This window comes from Anarrhichthys ocellatus, unplaced genomic scaffold, assembly GCF_004355925.1.
Source record: "Anarrhichthys ocellatus isolate YVR2014 unplaced genomic scaffold, GSC_Weel_1.0 scaffold1, whole genome shotgun sequence".
Lineage (NCBI taxonomy): Eukaryota > Metazoa > Chordata > Actinopteri > Perciformes > Anarhichadidae > Anarrhichthys > Anarrhichthys ocellatus.
In genome coordinates, this window is record NW_022280031.1 from 15880335 (window position 1) to 15904774 (window position 24440).

Here is a 24440-nt window from a genome sequence, read left to right on the forward strand (position 1 = left end):
TAGGAAGGTTTTATCATCATTTCCCAATTTCCTGAAAAAGAATATAACCAATTGACCCTTTTCTGACGTTCTAATGTTATTAGTAGGGTCTTGCCAAAAACAAAATGATGTGTTTATGTTTATAAATATTTTTTTTTCCACCAAACTTTGTCTTAAAGATAGAAGAAATGTTCAGGTGAACAATAGGATTTTGTTTAAAGAACACAGTCTGTATGAAATGTGATGAAATGCAGCCACTCAAAGTCGGAACTCACATTTTTTAAAACGATCTCCTCAATGGCAAATCATATTGTTTAAAACCTTTTTCTATGGACAGTTATTCTCTTTTTATTCATAAAAGCCAAAGTAAACACAAGTATCAATCACAAATGTTACCACCATTAGCATATTTTTTGGCTTTTTGAATGGAATTTGTTGACCTACTAAACGTTCGCCTTGACCACTTGTTTATTCACTTCACATGACACACATTGGTTTCAACAAGTTTAATTCATTCACGGTCGATTATTCATGTTAAACACTGTGACGTGTAACACCAGGTGACTGTGGGGAGGACGTACGAAGTGAAACGTGTCGGCAGCGGTTTGACCCGCCTCAGCAGCACTTCCCTCGGTGGCGCCCGGTCTGTCTCAGCACTATCTCGTCTCTAAATTGACCCCGTTAAGTGAGTGGGTTACTATCCCCTCGTTTACAGTGGCAGCAGGTAACAAGGCATTATACAAGTCGGAAATCAATCAAATTATACTCAAGAGCCCAGTGTGTGGTTGTGTAACCAACCTTGGTTGTCCATATAATCTGTCACAAATGATGACAGAGGAGGGTAATAAGGGAGCATATTCCCATCGTTGTCACAGTCGATCCCTTGAGGCAGCAAGAGGCCGGGCAGCACACACCGCGTTGAGCCAAGCTCATGTTAGGAAAGTGGCAAATAGACCAATCCTGCTGGAGAAATAACACATGTTTACAGTATGTTTCCATGTTGCAGATAGGAGTACATTTTTCTTTTTATTGTGGGTCAAAGTATTTCCCGATAGATCCTCCCTGATCCTTTTGTTTCCTCCTATTTCCATCTCCTCACATCATGTAGAGTATCGTCATAAAAACCACTGCAACACAGAGAGGTGTGTTTCTTAGCCTTAGGTTTTCTATTTCCTGCACTTGTTCTACAAGGTGTAGTCGGCCTTCAGAAAACAGAGCAGACAGAGTAGAGGCGGCCTCTTGAATACCTCCTGTGTGTTATTACCACGTTTTTACTGCACCGCCATCGCTCGCCATTTAGCCCCAGCAATAGAGGACTGGGTCTCTCAGACACACCTTCATTGTGTATATGACAAAACCTACCAGCTGATAGCATTCTAGGCCTGGTATCAGAAAACGGCTAGATAAATCACATCGGGAGTGCGCGGTGGTGGTGGTGGTGGTGGTGAGTGTGTGTGCCGTGGAGGGGGCCAATACAATGGAGGTATCGAATTCACTCTGGATGAAGACTGCACTGCTGGCACTTTCTACATGAATCTATGCCTGTCCAGTGATCATTTGCCATGGTTAATTTAGTCTGTGTGCTCAGAGTGGCAATTTCAACCAAGTAATCATAGCACCCCCAAGAGGGAGACAGGTGTTGTGCACTCTGAGAACAAAGCCTCTCCCACTCATCTCGCCTCTCTCATGTCCTTCCACCTTCCTCCTCCGCCGCCTCACACACGAGTGCAGATAAGGGACGCTCGCCTTATTCCCTTGCGGTGCCATTATAATGCACTGCAGGCTTGAAAAGAGAGTGGCGACGATTGAAAGAAGTGCCTTGCTGCTGTTTACTGTTGTCCTAGCGGTGCGTATTGGGAATTTCGGGGGCGATCGAGAGAGAGAGAGAGAGAGAGAGTTGGGTGGTTCAAGGCTGAGCTGTCAGTAACACATGGAGGCTTCTCAGGATGCAGGAGAGACACGTCTCTGAGTCCCCACAGAGACGAGCTCAGGCCGACTAATACCAGTTATTGTAGCCGTGCGCCCTAGTTTGCTGTGTGCTCTGCCCCATATATCCTTCTATTAACTGAGTCTGACATATCCATAAGGATGATGGAAGGGCTCGGCTTTTTTGCAAAGCCACTTCCCGTGCTGAATCGTAATGCCTGTAAAAAAGAGGGGGCAGAAAAGTGTGTTTTGATCAAACGTACATGGCGTGTGATTTCAGAGCCGACCGCCATCACCACCCTGCCATCCACGCTGGACATCACCGTGGGGGAGAGCGTGGTCCTGCCCTGTCAAGTGAGCCACGACCCAACCCTGGAGCTCAAGTTCACCTGGTTCTTCAACGAGCAGCTCATCCACTTCGGGAGCCACGGTGGATTTTTTGAAAAAGTGGGAGGCGTAAGTCTATAATCTCTAATGTTTTTTTGCCAACCTGCGAGGCTATAAGGCCTTTTTTTTTTAAATGCTGTGTCTCTGTTAGAGCTACAGGCTTCCAATTTACAAACAGTTGAGGATATGAGCGTTGCAGCAAGGTATGTGAAAACAAGTCGCCACAATGTCACGATAGCTAATGCAGGAAATGGACATTTTCTCTCTTTAGTAATGGAGCAATTTCATAAAAAACAACGATAGCATAACAAAATAAAATACATTTGCATATCAAATATAAACATAACATTAGTATAACAAAATAAAAGTAACGTTTGCAGAAAAACATAAAAGTGACTGACATATTTAAAAAAGTAACATTGGCATAACTACATAAAAGTAGTGTTAGCATATCAAAATAAAGTAATGTTAGCGTAACACCTTAAAAGTAGCTTTAGAATGACAAAATAAAAATAGTGTTACCATTACCAAATGAAAGTAACGTTAGCATTACAAGGTAAAAGTAATATTAGCATAACAAAATATAAGTGACTATGCTAGATGTTTGCCAGATATGGTACGTAAGTGCTAAACCGCATCAGATATCTGCTAAGTACACAAGCATATAAAACTGTGCCAACACACAATTTAGTATGTGTATTCAAAATGTCATGAAAAGAGACTCTGCACAACTGATTTTTTTCCCCCTGTGAAATATTATAAGCGTAATGATGTGATGCAGATTCCATCTAAAGCCATCAGTCTGCACCTCTATCAGCTGTCATCAAGTCCCACACAGAAACTTTAAATGATTACCTAAATATAGACATTTTGCAAGGTTCATCAATAACGGTGTGAGCTGCCTTACCTTAAAACGGTTATTTCTTCCTCACGTACTTCCTGTTCAAAACTATGTCCGCCACCTTATTAAAATCAGGGTCTCTGACCAGCAAACTGCATGCACATTGCTGACAGGTTTACTTCTTTGGATATCGAGCATTTTCCACGCATTACTTTTGCAATATGTGCAAAACCTCAACGATGTCGTTCAGATGCCCAGTTTTTTACACCAGGTTTTTTCCGATGACCCGGAATACACAATGAATAATTAAGAATCAAACCATATTGTGGTGTGTTGAAGAATGCTCATTTCATTAGTGTGACTGTGCCCTTTTGCTACATAAAAGACATTGATTTATTTCCCAGCCCCTTCAGAGATTCCATTGAATAAAGGTCAAGAGGTGACTGTGAAGATTCATTGGTACATCAATATTGTACCTTTTCTCTATTTTACCAGGGTCATAATAAATTCAGCCGCAGTGCAGAGGGAATGTTTGTATCAAGTGTGTTATTTATGGGCAGGAAAATTGCTGCCTGTGGTTTATTTAAAAAATGAAATTTACATACACACTGCAACCAACACACTGCAACCAGTCTCAGTCAGCCGCTGTATACTTTCAGAGGTTCGCAGCTTACATCTCAGCATGTGTTACGCAGGCTTATTTTTTCCTTAAAAAAAAAAAGATTCAAGGCTCCTTCAGAAACTGCAGGCATAGAGAAAAAACAAATCCAGCACTGAGTTGTCTTTCCTGTTTCTTCTATGATTCAGTTGCTTCTTATACCATAATTTACAGCCTCACTAATGCATTGCTTCACATCTGCACTTACTTTGATTAAGCTACCAGACACACTCCAAAGTGTTCTTACTGCCATTGTGCCACAGCCTTCTGCGTGTCCAATATATTACCCAACCTGCTTTGCTCTGATGAAATGATAATGAAGGAGTGTGGGATTGCAATTAGAGCTGGAATAAAAGGCTCCCTTAAATAACTAACTGTCAGAGCAGCCATTAGGCTGCTCCTTAACTGAAACTGCTGCAGCAAAATCAAGCTATTTGAGCAAGTACATTTCTGTAATTAAGAGAAAGGCATGGAGTTTGCTCAATATAGAGAGGTATTTCTGTGGCCTTTTTAAGGATATGGAAGGGAAGGCTGCATGGGGAATTATGGATTTATTTTTCAAGATGCACATACATGAGAATAAGCTTTCCGTTCAGCTGGTTTTGTTCCCATGTGGCCGGGAAAGTCAGTATTGTTCTTGAATTACAATAGCTGGAGGCTTACCGTGTTGTTTATGTGTGTGTGTGGGTGTGGGTGTGGGTGTGATTGTGCATGTGTTGAATGACAGCAGCATTCGGCAGGAGACATTATGATTCGAAACATCCAGCTGAGGCATGCAGGGAAGTACACGTGCGCCGTGCAGACGAAGGTGGACAGCATCTCCATCGCCGCCGACTTGGTTGTCAGAGGTGAGCCACGACGTTCCTTTAACCACCTTTCGCTTTCACTGAGAAGGAACATGCTTCAATTTGGAAATGTCCACTGACCAGATTACTAGTGTTTCAAAACAGTTAAATAATTTATCATTCACCTGCTGCTGAAGAAAGGAAGGGAGCTTGTTAGTGATCAGTGTTTATTTATTGTGACTAGTTGTGCCTCGCCGACGCAGAAATAAAAGGATAGAATGAAAAGGGAGGCACACCGAAATTTCTCTCTCCGAGGCTTAAAGGAAATTTACTGTCTAATTATACCAAATAGCTCCCAAAGGTTTCACTGACTTCGCAGCAGTAGCTGCAGGTGCTAAAATCACTGCCACTCTCTCCACCATCTTCCCATCTCCTCCTGATTTACATTCCCCCCCCTCCTTCTCTTCCTCCTTCCTCCGTCTGTCTCTCTTATCCTCCTCCCCTCTTTGCTGCCTGGCTATGCCATCTATCAGGTCCCCCGGGGCCCCCCACCAGCATCCATGTAGAAGAAATCACTGATACCACAGCCTCTCCGTCCTGGAGGCCTGGTCCCGATAATCACAGTCCAATTACGGCATACACCATCCAGGCCAGGACACCATTTTCCCTCGGGTGGCAGGCTGTCACCACAGGTAAGCTCTCTCCAACCAGCCGTGGCCTCCTCCAATCACATGGAGGGGGTCTGCTCTTCATTCTGCCTCGCCTGTGAGGATATTGGAGATGTAATTTTTACCCCGGCCCCAAATGGTACGCTATTGTAGCATGACCATTGACCGCCATTTTATCGGACACCTGGGAATCCTGAAACGTGGATCTCATCCCGATGATGGAGCTTGTTGCCGTGACTGCAATTTGATAGTGTGGTTAAGTGATAGCGCCGGCGTAATTTTCCCCCGACATCCTCTTAAATGGAGCTCAGCATTCAAGCATGATTGGTATAATGTGCATTTATCACGTACTGTATACCTTGTATTATTGATATTTTTGGAAAATTAAGGGCACTTTGAAGGCCTCATTGATTTACCACATCAGGATCATATGTTTGAAACATAACTACATTAAGACCTTGCAGGTAGACGGAGCTCCTCTGTCAACAGAAGAAAATGAATACCCCCTGATTAGAAAGTTTATAGTCAGTGTATTTCCTCATATGAGGTATTTTTGTGTTGTTGTTGTCATGTTTGTTGGAGTTAGTGTGTGCACTATGTGTCCTTGTGAGGGATTACGACTGTCCTATGTACCTGTGGTGGACTCCTACCATGTGTGTCAGCCTGGAGGTCATTCTGCTACTGATGCTAAGCTGACACACACAAACAGTGAAAACACACACACACACACACACACACACATACACAAAGTTGTTTGAGACTGAAGGGGGCTCTGTGTGTTTTGTACCAGTTCCCGAGGTGGTGGGGGGCCACCGGCTGACGGCTACAGTAATAGACCTGAGCCCTTGGGTGGAGTATGAGTTTCGAGTCCTGGCAAGCAACACCATCGGGACCGGCGAGCCCAGCAAGCCCTCCAAACAAGCAAGGACAAAGGGGACCTGTATGTACCACATGATCACAAAGAACACTTCCCGTATTACTGTTTGTTCCTCCCTTCCAAAGCAAAGTCCATCTATACCTTTACTTTCTTAAAGGAATAGTTCAACAATTTCTTGCTCAGAGTCAGATGATAAGATCAATACTACCCTCATGTGTGTCTTATAATGCAGATATAGCTCAGGTGCTTAGCTTGGCATAAAGACTGGAAAAAGCTAGCCTGACTAACCCAATCAACAGAACCTATAATAAACTCATAAGCTACATTTGTGTATTTGTTGCCCCTTTTGGTATAAAAAACACATCACATCACAGGCTGCAAACGCGAGTCAGCTGTGAGAGTCCTGCTGCTATCTCACTGGATTTGTAGACGTTGAAGTTCCACCGTGGCAAAAAAAGTTACCTCTCTCTTCCGTTTGGGAGCAGCGACATAGAAAATGATTACATGTGCCTTCTCAGCGTCGTGTGAAGTCAACAGGGCTAAGCTGATCTGTCTTCTTCCTCTCCAGCTCCAAAGGTCACACCAGCTAATGTGAGCGGAGGCGGTGGCAGTCGCTCCGAATTAGTCATCACATGGGAGGTAAGCGAGCCTGCTCTGGACCCCCTCACCCATGGAGGAGGGAGCCAGACGTCATTATTCTCTGTGGATCCGGGCCTGTGTTTCATTAATAACAGCTGAACGGCTTAATGTATGGCATTTCATTTTTAAGAACAGAGAGGCAATAACTGCTGCTGTCACCCTCGGGGAGAGACAAATGCTTTTGAGGTTTCAATAAGATAATTAAACTCAATGGTTCCTTCCAAGTCCCAACTTTTTTTCAAATTGTTTTTTTTCCTTTCTGTCTTTCTTTCTCTTTCCTTCTTGCAAAGCCCGTGCATATCAGTCCAGCTCCAAAAGCTTATATTCATTTCGGCTGCTCAAAATCATCAGCCCCCGCTGAGAAACGTTTTACAGAATCAGTGTTGATGTTTCAATATGCGAGAGTCCAATTGAAGTCTAACTTCTGCTTAACAAAGCCGCAATTCTGCCTCGGCTCTGAAATTTCCTGAGGCATTTTCCTTTGGAAATAAAAAGCAGGGGTGCAGTGTTGCATTTTTAATTTTTGACTTGTTCTTACAAGTTTAATGCAGTACCTGTAGTGAGGCTGAACATTTCACTTTTATCCCGAGGATGGCAAAAGCGTAAAGAGCCCTCGTGTCATTTGTGTCAAATGGGTTTAAACCCACCGCAATCTGCACATTAGATAAAGAGAACTCTTCTGTGCAGTGTTCAGATCTTGTGTCGGTGGCACTAAAGGGAAAGTATAGTTAGTTGCACATGAACACAAGAAACACAAGAAACTCATAGATTTGCCAACAGTAAACACAAAATACTTCCATGTCAATTATTAGGAGAAAAAGAGCCACAATATACAAATGTGGATTAGTGGATTTTGTATTATTGAAATCGAATGAACATTCATTGCGCTGCTGGGTGTTTGATCTGATTACTGAATGTAGCACATCTCTTGATAAGGTCGGTGGAATAAGTTGCAGCCCAGACAATATACCGATATGTGAGGTATTCAATTCAATTCAATTCAATTTATTTTTGTATAGCCCAAAATCACAAATTATAAATTTGCCTCAGAGGGCTTTACAATATGTACACATTTGACATCCTATTGTCCCGGAACCCACACATCAGAACAGGAAAAACTCCCCCAAAAAACCCTTTAACGGGGAGAAAAGAGGAAGAAACCTTAGGGAGAGCAACAGAAGAGGGATCCCTCTCCCAGGATGGACAGAAGTGCAATAGATGTCATGTGTAGAACAGGATAAGTGGATTACAACACATTCAATGTATGACAGAACCACGGCAGGAGGCAAGACCAGGTCCAGGTATCACCCGGATACACAGGAACCTGTGAGGCGAGAAAGTACAGACACTCTGGTGAAGAAGCAGGTCAATAATGTGCATTAATGGTATCGGTAATATGAAATAGTAATGTGAGTATTAATAAAAGTGATATTAGCAGTTGGAGGCAGCAGGGCCATGGTTGGAGGAAGGACCAGGGTCCAGATGAAACCATGCTCCATGGAAACCTGTGAGGAGAGAAAGCACAAGGACTCCGGGGAAGAGACAAAGTCATTAATGTGCACTAATGGTATCGGTAATAGGGTTGATAATGTTAATAATAAGGATAGTAGTAGGTGTCAGCAGGGCCATGGCTGGTGGAAGGACCAGTGTCCAGATAAAACTGCGGTCATGGGTATGAGTAAACAAATAAAAGTTGATCAAAACTGAAGAAACAAACCACACATTTGTGTATACAATACCAATTGATTTTCACATATTAAAGAAAACTAAACTAATATGACTTTTAAAATTAAATTTTTCATTGACAAAAACAGTTAAATTTATCTATTTAAAAGTAAGTGTGAACAAGTATGTATGTGTAAGAAACAAACTAATGTCATCAGCAGAAATGTAAACATTGACGAAGATGCAGTGATGAAGTCTTTAATAATATGGAACAAGGGTCCCAGAATTGACCCCTGTTGGACACCACGACTCAATCACACCATATCAATCCATTCATTTGCTTTTACAAATTGTTTCCAATCATCAAAATATCTTGAGAGCCATTTGTAAATGAGTTCATTGGAGTCATAATGTAATAACCTAATAATAATTTATTTTAATTAATAATAAAATGTATGATCCACAGCATGGAAAGTTCCAAAAAGAATACTCAATATAAAAAAAAGTCAGGGCTCACCAAAGGAGCCATATCCATACTGATACTGGCCCAGCGTTGAGATAGCTAACCGGCTAAAACAGAAAGAAGAAATGAAGTGCTTCTTTATGTGAGCGTGTGTCTCTCAGTGGACGAGAGTGAAGTGTTTAGGGTTAATCCACCAGAATGAAGTCTGCAGCTATAAATGTATGAGCCATGTTATCAGTCTGGACTACAGCTGAGTTTATGGTATCATGCTGAGTGCACTGTGCTGTGTAATGGATGTGTCCAGTAATAGTTTTTGTGTGCACAGCATGTTATATTTGAGGCAAAGCATTGTGAAAGTCTTTAATCTTGGTTTTAATCTTTAGTATTTTTAAATGTATTGCGCTTGAATAGATGTGATGGATTGAGAGTTTTAAATCATGCTTTTATTCACACAATTGCATTAAAATTAAGTCTTTTTTTTTTTTTTAAAGAGCTTAAATTGTGTTTTTTCTTTCCCCCCGCAGCCGGTTCCCGAGGAGCTGCAGAATGGACCGGGTTTCGGCTACGTGGTGGCTTTTCGACCCCACGGTGCCACGGGATGGATGCAGGCCGCCGTGCCGTCCGCTGAAGCATCCAAATACGTCTTTAAAAACGAGAGCATCCAACCCTTCTCGCCCTTCCACGTGAAGGTCGGGGTGTACAACAATGAGGGGGAGGGGCCGTTTGGACCTGTTACCACTATCTACTCCGCTGAGGAAGGTGCGTGTCATTGTTTACACCATGCGACGGAATGGCTTTACTCGCTCTGCCACGTGTAATGCTTGAATACTTGCCCGGATCCATCCAGGATCTAAACAGTGGCAGCAGTGATCTAGCAGCCAGCATTCTTCTATCAGCACTTGCAGACGTCTTCCTCAAACTTCTGTCCCTCTGTTGTTTGAATGAAAGAAATAGCTTTGAAACTGCTTTGAGGGGGTCATCAAAGCTCGGTGTTACTTCTAAGTCTTTGTGTATTAACTCCAGAGCCTGGCCGAGCTCCCACCAGGGTCCGTGCCAAGAGCCTCTCTGCATCCGAGATTGAAGTTTTGTGGAAAGCTTTGCCCTGGAATGCCAGCAAGAAAAGAGTCCTGGGCTATGAGGTGAGCTACAATGAAATACCTTGTGTGTGTGTGTGTGTGTGTGTGTGTGTGCGTGTGCGTGTGCGTGCTTCCATTGGATGCAAATGTACAACATGGCAACTTCTGCTGTTAAGTCTTGTTCTTTTTTATTATTGATGAGTGTTTCAGGCTCATGCACCTCGGGCACATGAGATAATAGCTCGCTGCATGCATAATGGTCCAGCCTAGTCCCATGCCTGTGGGTTTAGTTGTGTTTCTCTTGTTGTTTACCTAAGTACTGTAACCACCCTGATTAGCGTGCTGATGCAATACTCTGAGGGATAGAGCGTTTAGCTTCTAATCCGCACAACAAAGCAGTTGCAGACACTGGCTCTGCGCTCAGTTAGTTCTTGTCATTTTAATTCCGCTCATTATTGAAATCCAAGATGTGAACAAGGCGCTGTTTTCCTCCCCGGATTGAATAAAGTGCCAGCGTTTTAAACTGTTGACCACTCAAAGTCAACAGAGGAGCAGGGCCTGAGTAAAGCATTACTGTGAGGAAAGACAAATTATATTTGTGCTGTCAGGCGAGCCAGCTATTTCAGCCCTGACAAGCGGAGCGGGTTGACAAAGAAAATCTGTTCTCTGGTGGAAGTTGATGGCAGGGGCTTTTTGAGGATTCTTTTTACTCTTTGTTTTCCTTTTTCTATGCATTTTTGACCTCACTCTTTACCACATAACTTTAGGCCGTGACACATGTCTGATGAGCACACAAGCAGACCAATTCACATCTTTCATCCAGTTGAGTTCACATCTCCCAGTTGCCAGTTTGCACTTCATCGGCAGGGTGTAACAGAAAGCTTTTAAGGTGTCTGTCTTGTTTTCTGCGTTCACGTCCGCGGTTCTGCCCCATTGCTTTTCAGCTGAGGTACTGGAGTAGAAGTGAAAGGGAAGACACGGCCAGTGTGCAAAAGACTGTTGGAAATCAAACATCTACCATTATCCGCGGGATGAAAGGCAGCACGGCGTATTACATCTCGGTGAGGGCGTATAACACTGCTGGAACGGGGCCTCCCAGCGCCACGGTCAACGTTACCACCAAGAAACCACGTAAGTACCAGATCTAATTATAACTGCCGGTCACTCTCTGACACTGTTCAAAGTTTCATTGAGGTGAATAATGTTTTTCTGCTCTCAGCGCCCAGTCAGCCACCAGTTAAAGTGATGTGGAACACATCAAACTCCAAGATTATATTGAACTGGGAGCAGGTCAAGGCCCTCGAGAACGAGTCAGAGGTCACCGGTTACAAAGTAAGCACTCAGTTGCTCGGTGTTATCAGAAAATTGTGTTTTGCGGCTATTTGCTTCCGCACGCCGACTCTTGACTTGACGCCCACCGTTCGTCCTCAGGTGCTGTACAAGAAGAATCGACATAGCCGCCCCAACGTCATGGAAACCAACACGACCTCTGTGGAGCTCGCCCTTCCCACTGATGAGGATTACATCATCCAGATAAAGCCATTCGGAGAGGGAGGAGAAGGCAGCAGCAGCAGGCAGATCACCATCCCAAGGATACCAGGTCAGTGGAGAGATAGTTGACGCCTCCCTCGTGGCTGAGCTGAATAATCCACTCCCCTGCTGCTGTCGTGCCGGAGCAGATTAGCTCTCATCATCTCCAAAAGGAACAGAGAGAGTGTGGAAAATAATGCTCTACATGAGAGACTTTTGTAATTACGGCATCTACGTGACACCGTAATGCGAGCGTCGCGTGAAAAGTTGGGCAATTTATTTAGAATACTTTCAATGTCTCATTTCGCTGCTCAAGTAATAATAACTCTCAAGCATTTTTTTTGGAAATGAATGCTTTCAGCTGATGCAGGCTAGAGAGACGGCCGATTAACAAAGTGAAATGCCACAAAGTCCGTGTGTTTCCCCCCCCCCCCCACTGCGAACACACTAACATCCTCTTTCTTTCCCATTTCAGGCCCCAACGCAGTCGGCTCAGCATCCAAGGTCTCCACTCTATCAGCCCTCAGTACAATAGCGCTGTCTTTCACAGCACGGACATCTTTATGACAAACGGCTCTCAGCAGACGTTGCATCTGATGTGGAGACAGCTCTACGGCGGAACACAAACACAGCCCACTCTGGTGTAACTAGATCCATTCATCTAGATTTTAGGGGCAAAAGGAAGAAATTTAAAAAAAAAAATGTAATTAAAAAAAATACGCCATTGAGATGATAGGGAAGGAGTCCCCTTCAGCAACCAGGCTAAGTAAAGGAGATTGAGCGATGTCGTGACTATGTTGTTACCAAAGCAGCTTTCATAAGAAAAAAAAATGAAGAGAAAAATGTCTTATATGCATCTTTTTGTATGACATGTTGAGCTTTTATAGAGTTTTTTTGTTTGTTTCCTTAATCAATCGGAAGTCCGTCTGGGCTAACTGGTGCGAGAACAATGAAGTGCATGGCAACTAACATCCAATGTTCCAGCCTGGAGGTTAAGAATGTGATTCGACGGTGCACCGTTTATCTTCTAAAAATAAGGAAATACTTGTGACTTTGGTTCTCACAGACCAGGGTAGTTGCTTTTTCTTCAAGTGAATGAACTATTAACTGTTACTGTGTTACATCTCTGCATCTCTGTTTCTGCAATATGTCACAAATGTTTCATTGGAAGGACTACATCGACATGGGTCTTTGTCGTTATTGGTCATCTTACCGAGTACTGTGGGTGAGCAGAGGATTGGCCTTTAACATCTCTTGACAGCACATGCTAATGCTTTAGCACACTAGTAAAGTGTTAGCATTAGCAAACTGGATGAAGTCAGCCATCTTTAGTTTTATCAAAATAGATTTCTCTAATCAAGTGGACTAAGAATTTTTTTTTTTTGTCATATATATGTCATGAATCGTTAGAAAATGTAGAATTATAAAAAAAACAATATTAATTTATATTAACTTCGTTATCCTCCTACATCAGATAATGCTAACTGGCACTAATGACGTATAATACAGGAAGGGATAGTCCAAATGTAATACCCACATACAATATGTACATTGAGTTATGAGTCTTTGTAAACTAGTACTCCTAATATACAGATACAAATAGTACTTCATTTTATACATTTTTTCCTACTTCATTCGATACCCATCATGTGAATGGAAGCATTAAGTTGCGTAAAATTGCCGTCACCACTGCATTTATTTTTATCAGAGGCCACAGGCGTGTGGTAGAGCCGTACTTTCTAAAGTTTTAGTGGCATCTCGGCAGCACGGCCTGTATGCGTTGTAGCTGCTGCGGTAGTGGTCCAATCACACAGGCATGAAGCAAAACCACACAAATAGTCTGGGTTTTATTCTAGCTCTGGGTACAAAAAGGATTGAATGCTGGTCTCATTTCGCTGAAGAAGATTTGATACGACTAGGCACTGGGTTATTCCGGTTGATACCTTAAAGATAGGGAGTACCGAGCCCTACTCCTGTTCACACAAGCCCTTTGCAGTAGGACCACACTGAGAAAGACGGGGGCTAGCAAGAGGCTGGAGCCGTCTTAGTTAGCTAAATCCAAAGTAGCTCTCATCCTTATTGTGTTCTTCCAAATGTTTCCTTGCTGAGGCGCAGCAGAGGAATGCATTAAGTCTGTTGCTAGGATCATACACTGACAATAAACTTACACTACTACGACGCGTACAAAGATACCCACGTGATTTCACCAACAGGAGAATGCTGAAGCCTCTTGGGAGCTTCCGCTGAACTGGAAATGACATAAGTAAGAGGAGAAGGGATCGCTTCATGTACTAACTAAATTAACTTGCTCAGCATACAAATGGCATGGGGGGGGAACAATCTGTTCTTTTTATCATGCTGGATGCTAAACGCATTAGAGCGTCATTTTTCTTTTGTGCCAGTCCTCTCAGGGAAGGTGACCAACAACTCTCAAAAAGTCGATGGGGTCCTTAGAGCCATCCAAATGATGGCTACTGACCTGGTTCCCAGAAATAGCACCATGCTGTTTTGGAGAGCATCTCCCCTGGGTTCTTCTACCTTGGCCATTGTACTGCACTGCTGACCGGACCCTCGTGGCTGTCTCATGCTCCTCATCCTTTCAGTTAGCCCTAATGTCTAGAGCTATTCTTTGCCTTCTGTGTGCCTCATCATATGTTCAAAATCCTCAGGTCCTTAAAGAGCCTTAACTTATCATATGTATATCAAAAACATTAGAAGCATAGAACGACGAAGCAGCCGCGGTGATGTTTACATGCTGCTGCGTAGAAAGATATTGTACGTGATTGGGATCAGGTAGGGGAAGGGGGGGTGTGGCAGCGTCTTTTGTGCGCTGCCGAGGATACCAAGGTTAGTTTGAATGGCATTCTGCTATTTCGCATGGGATATTGGCAATATATGAGGCCTGATGCATTTTTATAGGTGTGTATTATTAAAAGACAATGCTGCTGATCTTTTTCCTTTTCCCATCGTCTCCTGATGCCATGTGGGACTGCTGTGCTACAGAGGTACAGTGCAGTCTGTATGTAGCTTGTAATCCAGTTCAGTAGTTTGTACTTTGAAGGGAAGTGTGCTGTAGGCTACTGGGTCCTGCTCAGAATCATGCATCGAGAAATGTGTAATATACTGTTTTGTACACTTCAAATCATTTATATAAAAGAACCTTTCTAAAGAGATGATTTACTTGGTTTTTATGTAATAACTCTGTTTCATACTGTAGCTAACTGTTGCTCAGCATGACTGTACTTTTGTCCTCTTCTCTCTCCTGTCAATCTGCAAATCGGCTGAATGGCTTTGGCAAGGTTAATGCATCTGAAAGGTTTGTGTATACTGTATGTGTGCCATGGAGCCCCCTGTCTATGCTTCTGTCTCAGTCAGCCCCTCTGAGATGTACTGGGTCTTCTGGCTCTACATGAGGGTTTCCTCTGTTGCTGTTTGTTGTTTATACTGTGTTAATAAAGATTATTGATTTATAGAACAATGTCAAGCTCTGTGGGTCGATCCGTCAATACATAATATGAGGACTGACAAATAGGAATATTCTTTTCCTGTGCTCGCCTTCTGTTCAGAATAAGGTGCACTCCACTGATTTATTATGGCACTGCTCAAATTGAAACAGCAAAGGACTACAAATTGCAACTTTTAGTCCCTAGTACGGGTCAAGTTCCAATAACAATGGATCCTATACTTCTCATAATGACCTGCGACCAGCGACCTGTCAATCATGAGGTAGCCCCGCCCTAAAGCATACTCTGCTTTATGGTCTATTTGACTCTAAATGGACCATAATATACTAAATGAACATCATGCTGTGTTGAAGAAGACTTGACACTATAGCAATAGAGACCATAAACTCATGTTTATAAGGTTTACTGAGGTAATATATCAAGTGAGAAGTAATCATTTTCTCATAGACTTCTATACAATCTGACTTATTTTTGAACCAGAGGAGTCGCCCCCTGATGGTCATTAGAAAGAATACAAAGCACTTCATTGGCCTTACATTTCAAAACCAGAGGTTGCTGCCTTATCAGACACTTCCTGCGTTGTAAATGGCCTCTCCTTTCAAACTACACATCCCACAGGCTTTCTGTTCAAAATGTGCAGCCTTAAAACCCAGCCTGGGATAACCCCCTATATGACATCACTAGGACATCATCAGGGATCATTTTCTAAGACTTGACAAAGCTCCCCCAGAACCACAGAGCTAGAATCAAAATAGGGACAAAAGGATTGTGAATCACCATATCTGAATGTGTGCAGACATTATGTCTGAATACATTCAAATGTGTAAAAACATCCTGAACAACTGAATTCAAAGATTTGAATGTGTTCAAAAAATATCTGAAGGAAGGAGATCTGTAGCTGTGCGTGACATTTTGTGAACAAACGAAGATCTGCACAAAAAAACTCCAATGTGTGAGTGCAAGACGATTTGCACAAAGGTTACAAAAAAAGGTTTGCAGTTAAACATCTTTATGTTTGTGGGTGGAAAAAAAAGGTCCCACATCATTTGATTGGATGTATAAATCTCAAGTTTACACATAAAAACCAATCCTACAAGCACAAATCAAACCTACGAGTACAGGTTTTGAGGCGGGCTCCCGTTCATCCCTAAATGCTCAGTGAAGGCAAAATGGCTCGACGTGCGAGTGATAAAATTCCCCGGATCGTCCAACCATCTATGGACCCATAAAGTGCTGCAGGATAAATGAATCCTTAAACCCAGAAATGAGTCAGCATCTTTGCACTTCTGCTTCCCTTGTCTCAAAGTCAATAGGCTTTTTTAATGGGTTTTTGGTTAGATGGCTGAAATAAGGTCTGTAGTTAACACAAGCTTGACAGATTTAAAAGTTTAGTTTTACGACATAGAATACGTCCGTAAATCATGATTATAGTATGTCGTTATAGAAAAAAATGTAATATACCTATAGTATGCATTCAAAATGTCTTTAAAAATATCATCAGTTTGGTATTCAATAAAAATATAATAAAATGTAATACAAAATGATATAGTAAGCCATATGAGTCCTTAAAATATCATAGTACAGTGTGCCATAAAATTCCAAAATAAGCTTAATGTCTCTCCATGTATAGTATGCCTTAAGAGTTATAAAATAATCTTTACATAGTTCGACATATTATGATTAATTTTCCATCACTTTTTTTGAAATACTATTCAATTACTTTTACTTATTTTTCGACATACTGTACCATGATATTTTTGACATTTTTTTTTCATTCGAGACTATACTATGACTTTTTTATGACTTTTTTGAGATATAGTGCGAGTGACTATTCTATAAATTCTATAAAAATATTTTTTTTAATTTTTCAACATATTATTCCATGACATTTTATTTTCTTGTGAATTTCTTTTACATAATATACTACAACTTTAAAATGATATTCCTGATTGGATAGTCAAATCAGATGTTAATCAGAGCTCCCCAATGGCTATTTAGGAGGAGCGGACTACATAGGGTCAAAAATACATGGTTACAATCTACTTGCACACATTTGAATGCAATCAAACTAAATGTTTACTCTTGACCCTATTTTGATTCCACACATAACACATTACACAACTGTCGTCATAGACTTGGTAATACTCATGACCGGTAAACTGATCTCGGTGTTAATAACCGGTGAAGTCCTCTTTTAAGGAGAAGTGGACAAAAGTGGTAAATCTTCTGTATACGTTGTGTCAGATCGTTCATGTAATAATACAGGAATGCTGGTAATCTGTGGCCTTTATAAACGCATGAGTGAAGTCCATTTATATGTTGAGTGAAGTGAAGCAGGAAATACACTAGATGGCACTAACGGCACATACATAACTTCTTTACCTCTATGTGCTGGTTTAAGCCACGAGATGGCAGCGCAGACCAAGGACATTTCCCTTCTGCTCCACTACAACAACACTACCCTCCGTTACAAAAACAATGTATTACATACGATGAATTACTGGCGTAATGAAGTAAACAAAGAATACATTTCCCCCACGGTCCACTTCAAAGTGCAATCCCTCGCCCCTCCTTTGTGGAATCAGAGACAGTGTTTGAATCATACTGAGACATTTATTTATGCGTGTATGTTTTCCATTTAGACTGAATGCAAATACAGCAAATACACACCACCAAGCACTAGGGGGAATGTAGAGCCAAAAGGCAGTGGAGACTTGAAGGTGGAGGCTAAACAGCAGCGCAGCTCGATGCTCTTCAGGAAAAAAACAAAAGGACCTCATATCCATAATCTGAACTCATCTGCTTTTCCACATTAATGGGGCCAATACATGTTGTCATCTTGCTGAGGACTCAACGGTGCAAAATTCAGAGACTTCTACGCTTGATGTCACATTCTTTACAAGACAATAATTCACTTTGTAAGACCAGCTCCTCTGCTCCCTGAGGGGGGAGGTCGGTTCCACGTCTGCCTCGTGGATTCACGGTGCTTTCGGCGGAGCTCTGATAACTGTGGCTGCAGCTCTCATAACCACGACCCCAAACATAAGGCACCCGTTCATGAGACACCTTCAATTGCACTGCTTCTCCTTACGACTACACCTACTGCCTCACCTCTTGAGCCTAAAAACACATCCCTGCTCCTGACAATTTATACATAGTTTACAGGGTACTACACAGAAGTATATATATCTACATATATATAGATATATATGTATATATATATATATAGAGGCCCTCCATCCTTCAACGCACCACCTCACCCACAGCCTCTCTCCTGATGCCTACAGTCGTCCGTCTTCCATCAGTAGTGTGTCCGGTCCTACAGCACAGACAGGTTTTTTTTGTTTTTTTTCAACAAGTTTACAGTACATGTATGTGCTGCTGTCAATGCAAGCAAGTGCCTTCACAACAGTCCAGTGTCATATGACAATAAAAAAAAGAAGAAATAAAAAGAAAAACAGCAAAAAAAAAAATGCAAATAATCAGTTTGTGAATCTCATTTCCTCAGACACATCACCAGCAGGGGTCGACAGGTTCAAGTCAGGGGATGGGAGGATGGGACGACAAAGCCGTGGTCACAAAGTGTCGGGAAAAAAGCTTCCTTTTGAATACCGCTAACTCTGTGTTATAGGTTTTGGTTACGCTTGGGTTACACATGAGAGTTCACAGTTTTCTCCCTTTAGAGGACACGAGCAATGGCTGCTTATTGCAAATTCTTTTTTTTTTTACAAGCAGTGAGTGCGCTTCACCGCTTTCGGTTGACATTAGCACAAAGGTAACAATGACGGCTAACATGGGTCAGGCTCCATCACAGCGGGTCCTTATGGATGATTAAGTGATGCATAGTATATTATTAAAGGTCATCCAGGTTATATGCTATGTGACAGCCGACGGGTCACGTGGATGGACGGCGCTCGGGGGTATGTCACACTATGAGTCTGTCAGGGGAACGGGGGGGGGGGGAGCACAGGCCTCACATTCACCACTCCTATAAATACAATTAGAAACTCATACACCATAACTTAAAAGAGTTAATCCAACATTTAAAAAAAACAAATAAAGTACCCATGTTAGCCTTGTGGTTTGAAACATTTCAGGCAGTGTTTGTGAACATGCACGTACGAACTTTAAAAGCTTCTTTTTAAGTTGCCGTTTAAAGCCGCTATCATCAATATCTTCATACTCCAAAAATATTTCAAATGATAAACAAACATGATATTACTGGCACAACAAAAAAAAAAAAAACGACTAAAAGATTTGTCCCCCAAATCACTGCATTTCTCTTCAATGCAGCACAACTTCACAATTTGGGCAAACGATTCTCTAGTTCCGGGCAAGATCTCTCTGATTAACTTTGTAAGATCTGTTTTTACAATGAAGCTCTCTCAGCGAGAGGTTTCAGCGTGTTCACACATGAAGCCTGAAACGTCCAAAAGCGCAAGAATCACGTGCAATCTCTGTTTCATGATGGAAGTCAGTAAAATCAAAAGAAAACACATCAGCACATTTCTGGAACGTATTAGATAAAACATTATTTATATTAAAATATCTCTAAAAATCCTATGACTGTGCCCGAAACGTGTGACCAGCATTTCTTAAACGTGGAAGGCGAGTTGACGTCGAAATAAAAACGGTAACGGTGAACGGGACCGGGACAGTGTCGGTTGCATGTCGGGGTTCCAGCTGTCCACTGAAGTGTTCCACAACTGTCCCTCCTCAGTGGACTCCGTCCACATCGCTCACGTGTCCACTACGCATTGGCCCCAGCGATCTATACAGTTTCTCTCCAGGTGCTCAGTCCCATCATGTCGGAGTTATTTATGGATTTCAAATGTGGACATGTTTGTGTATTTATTGATTTATTGATTTTTTTTCATTCCCTCTGCTATTTTTTTATAATTTTTTTGATTGAATCATGCAGATTATCTGATATTATACATGTTTCATAAACAAGCAAACACTGGACATAAATTAGATCCTCTATAGATAAAAATGTAAAAAGCTAATAAGACAGCTGTTGATTATACTGAAGGTGTGGCAGCCGGGAGGTGGCAACAATCAAGCGAAAGCCGCTTGCCGCCGACCTCCCAGCCGCCAGCGTTGTCCCCATCCTTTCCCTCAACCCCCCCGCTCTTATACCTCATTCATTTCATATGGGACACATGTTTGGGAACCTCACAATTCAAAGTAGTCATTTGTGAAGGAAGGGTGTCGGGGCGAGGTGGGGGAGTTTGGGGTTGAAAACTCATCGATTCGAATGACGCTCATGGTTCAAGGGAATCAAAAAGTATTAGATTGAATAATATGCAAGTCAAGTTTCAGACAAATGACTCCAACAGAGGTGAATTGAAATAGCTGTGACTACTCCACTTCTTTATACTAAGCGTTTTCCTGTTCCATAATGAGGCGGAGGGCTGGTGAAGGCTGGGTCGGGCCAGGACGAGGGGCCGGTTTGGGTCGCAGGCCGAGTCACAGTTGGTTTTGTCTGAATGGACGGGAGCGGAGGTATACTGCTTCATGGAGCGCAGTCTGGTGTTGTTTCGGTGTTTCCACAAGCGGGGTAGAGAGCCCTCGTATCTGGGTGGTGGCGTACTGCGGGTGGGGGGGGGGGAGCAGGCCAGGAGACGCGCAGCTGGAGGATGCTCTCCTGTCCCCCCTGCCCCGTCTCAGGAGCCACCATGGCCGATCAGGACTGCAAACGAGACAAACAGCAATACAGATTAGTCATCACAGCGCATGGGCAAGGATGGACATTAGACGATGGGTAAATACCATCCGGGCACAAAAATGTGAACTATACTATACTACGACTTTTTTATTATGTTCATGAGACAATATGACTTTTTAATGACATACTTCACTATGACATATGTTATGACATCCTCTGAAACCTTGGGCCCCCTGAGCCCGCTAAACCCGTTCAATAATCGATCCGATCACACGAAGCGAAGCGATCTTGTAACTGGCGCTCGTGATCACATGGCCGGACCGTCGACACTGTAGGAGTCACGTACCTCTGCTTGCTGTTGCTGCAGCTCCTCAGTGGGAGACTCCGTTTCCCTGATCACCACTGCTTTTGTCACTAGCATGTCGGGGTGCTGCTGCTTGGCCTCTTGGATGGCCATGGCGAGGGCCTGGAGAGACATGAGGGGGTCATAACATGGGTCATAACCCTCACATATGAGCTCCCTGTGCCTTGTGACTTATTGAACATACAGAGTGTGTGTTGCAGTTTTTCGGTTATTCTCCTTCTCACCTGATGTTGGTCCACATCATCGTCTCCTGTGATTATAATCCTTTTCTCGATTCTGGTCTCCGAGTAGCCTCCTTTCACAGTCTGCAGAACACATACAGGGACAAATGAAATTTAACGACTCATTACCAACAATTAAAACTGTCAGTTTATGGAAGACAAAATAAGTAATCAAAGGTATTGTTATTTTTGTAGTATTTCCAGTATTTTTTTGTAGTATTATTTTGTGTATCAGATCATTTTCTCAGTAGAGTTATTGTTATATTAATGTAAAGCCTGTTACATTATATTTTGTGTCAACTCAATCTTAAAAATATATCCTTCCCCTCATCATTCATACGCCAATAAATCAATACAAATATTTACATCTATCCGAATCAGGTCATCCACTCCCACATGTCGACAACGACGGATGAAACCAAAAGACACAGATGTGGTGGGCTGACTCCGAGCTCCAGTCATTACACTGTAACCATGGGAACAGATGAGGTGTTACCTTGGTAACTTGAGTTGTGGTTGCCGAGGTGACGTTCTCAGCGGTGATGGTCAGCGGGGACACAACAGACTCCCTCCCCTGGGTCCCGGCTTTTACCTACAGCACATTCGATAACAGGAGAGTCATACACGCATGGAGGGACACACACACACACACACGCGCACACACACACACACACACACACACACACTGATGTATTTCCTCTGTAAAGATACTTACAGGAGAGCCATTTTCTTTAAGGGCAGCAGGAGCCTCCCACGGGCTGACGTCTCCGAAGTTCTGAAGGAGAGAGAAGAATAGTCTTCATTAACTTCCTTGTATCAATAAAGTCCGGTTACATGAAAGAAACGCAACAGGCGACGATGCACAGAAGCATTGCTTCAATCAGCGTATTAGAAATACGCATCAGTTATTACTAATACGGCAGCCACACAGAAGGACATGCGGTTTTTTGTTTTGTTTGAGGACACAGAGAAGCGGACCAAGCTACAAGCACAAATAGACATATTATCACCTTATAAGCTGGTTGTGGCAAACATGATAATGAGCAGTTACTTATTCACTGCAGATATGGAGCAGCATCGGCATGAATTTCATTTGAAATCCCTGTTCACTCGACAAATGTAAGTTCAATTGTATCCTTCCTTTTAGCCTCTTAGCTGCTGAACGCTCCACTAAGATCACCAGCTGGTCGCTCACTGTGTGGTGCTCTTTCTCTGACAACCGCTGCCTGCTGCAACCGAATACGAGGCCATGAGAGCGGTGAAAGTGAACCAAACGTAGAGCTGTGGGGAACTGAAGACTGGGTTTGTCACAGCAAGCAACTCCCTTTCACAATACTCATAGTCATGTGATCCTTTTCTTTGGGGGTGTAGAAATATGGATTAGGAAAAGTAATTAGGACCCAAATCCATATTACATAAAAATGGTCTCATATACTGTTTTGGCAGTACACATAATCATGATTTTGTATCATTTTATACTAATGGAAATGATACACTATGTGTGACATCGATCAATGACGTTCAAACTGCGACGGTCAAATTCAACTTAACAAAGAGATGTCGCAATATTTTTCCAAAGATTAAATTGTGGGAGAACAGCGTGCAACAGCAACAGCGTCTAACAGCGCACTCAAAAAAAATGATCCTTTCTGGCATGATACTGTCTGATATCGTCTATTCTTTACACTTTTTCTATTTCTATTATATCCTATGTGTGCACACTGTATACTCAAAAGCAGCTTAGATCCAGATTGTGGAAGCTATACAGACCCTTTTCACAGCAGACGTTGTGACATGTCGATATCCCAAATAACCAGCGCTTTCCATTTCAGTGAGCTAGTTCCAGGGCGGTGGCGTTGTGCATGCCAGCTCACTGCCGCGGCTTACTGAGACAACTGATGGAACCGAGCCGTCGTTAATGACATTTGTTACACCTGTGGTGAAGAGTGACGGCGTCTGTCTGTGGAGACGCGAGCAGGAAAGAAGCCTCCATATATCTGTTGGGGAGCTTTAATGTGCACTTTTGTGATAAAACTGTTGATATAGTTATCTGCGGCGTGCTAAAACATGGAGTCATAATGGAAAGTAAACTGATACAATAACAGTAATAATCAGTAACACGGCAATGATCAGTTAAAAGTTTGCCAACAGAATAAAATGACTAAATTGATTTCCAAAGGGGAATTTGTATGTTAATAAATAAAGGACTTTGTCATAATTCTACAATATATAACACAAGTTGGAAGGACCAGGTGGCGCTGCACAGCAACAGCAAAATTCCTGTATTGAATTCAGCGAGAGCGTGTTTTACTGCTTTTGAAAACGATTGTATAAAAGAAGGGAGATTGTGTTATTTTGTCCTTCAAAAGCTTCACATTCTCACTTAAAAGCAACTGAATGAACCTAAATTCTTCAATTTCACAGCCACCATGACTGACAATCAAACCAATAACAGCATGTGGAAACATGAATTGTTCATGAAGGCAATCCTCAAGATGAACAAATTCCTTTTTACTACAGTCTGGTGGCGATGCCTCCCAAAGTCAAAGGCAGCCACTCACATCACATCACAGCCTCTGTGCTGCTGTTGAGAGACTCTACCGGCATGACATGGCTCCCTCTGCTGGCTGAACTATGTTAGTGCTGGAGATCTCTGTCTAATCGATGACGTCATCCTCCACTTGTGTGTGTGTGTGTGTGTGTGCGTGCGCACACACACACACACACACACACACACACACACACACACACACACACTTTGGACATAAGAATCTGGCACTTCAAAGGGACCCACTTGACATCATTGCCCGGGTTCATTCGCACCACAAGCTGAATGGCTGAAGAGCCCCGAAAAGATTAGCTACATTTTAATGAGGCACCTGTGGGACAGCCAGCCAGCACTCAGATTTCTGCCTCCGGAGATGAGTGGGATTCACACCTGCTTTCATCATCCGCGTCAATACCTTAATTACACCGTAACTCTAATCAAGACCAACTCCAGAGATCCTATGATGAGCACTGTCGCTCACTCTCTATGCTGTCGCTTAAAATTCTATCAGCAAGTAATATCTAAAACATGACATTGAGAAAATGAACAAGAGCTAAATAATATATATATACATATATACATATATACATACATATATACACATGCATATATACACATGCATATATACACATGCATATATACACATGCATATATATACACACATATATACACACACATATA

At 42.5% G+C, this 24440-nt stretch overlaps 2 protein-coding genes across 12 annotated transcripts in view; one reads left to right on the forward strand and one right to left on the reverse strand.

Annotated features, from left to right (window-relative positions):
• Positions 1–13564, forward strand: part of cntn4 (contactin 4) — a 135634-nt gene extending 122070 nt beyond the window's left edge. For 2 of the 3 annotated variants that reach the window (XM_031849939.1, XM_031849948.1), the window contains exons 13-23: positions 2186–2361; positions 4519–4639; positions 5110–5268; positions 6035–6184; positions 6690–6760; positions 9413–9647; positions 9912–10027; positions 10909–11095; positions 11184–11296; positions 11396–11564; positions 11970–13564. In XM_031849939.1, coding sequence (XP_031705799.1) covers positions 2186–2361; positions 4519–4639; positions 5110–5268; positions 6035–6184; positions 6690–6760; positions 9413–9647; positions 9912–10027; positions 10909–11095; positions 11184–11296; positions 11396–11564; positions 11970–12061 — 1589 coding nt within the window. In that variant the 3' untranslated portion in view covers positions 12062–13564. The remainder of the gene's footprint in view (positions 1–2185; positions 2362–4518; positions 4640–5109; positions 5269–6034; positions 6185–6689; positions 6761–9412; positions 9648–9911; positions 10028–10908; positions 11096–11183; positions 11297–11395; positions 11565–11969) is intronic. The other variant, XM_031849957.1, reaches the window with a different exon arrangement.
• A 3662-nt stretch (positions 13565–17226) lies between these two features.
• LOC116387001 (band 4.1-like protein 1) overlaps positions 17227–24440 on the reverse strand; it is a 75841-nt gene continuing 68627 nt past the window's right edge. For all 9 annotated transcript variants that reach the window (XM_031853673.1, XM_031853691.1, XM_031853682.1 and 6 more), the window contains 5 exons: positions 21927–21986; positions 21708–21803; positions 21215–21295; positions 20973–21092; positions 17227–20650 (listed from right to left, as the gene is read on the reverse strand). In XM_031853673.1, the coding sequence (XP_031709533.1) occupies positions 20645–20650; positions 20973–21092; positions 21215–21295; positions 21708–21803; positions 21927–21986 (363 nt within the window). In that variant the 3' untranslated portion in view covers positions 17227–20644. The remainder of the gene's footprint in view (positions 20651–20972; positions 21093–21214; positions 21296–21707; positions 21804–21926; positions 21987–24440) is intronic.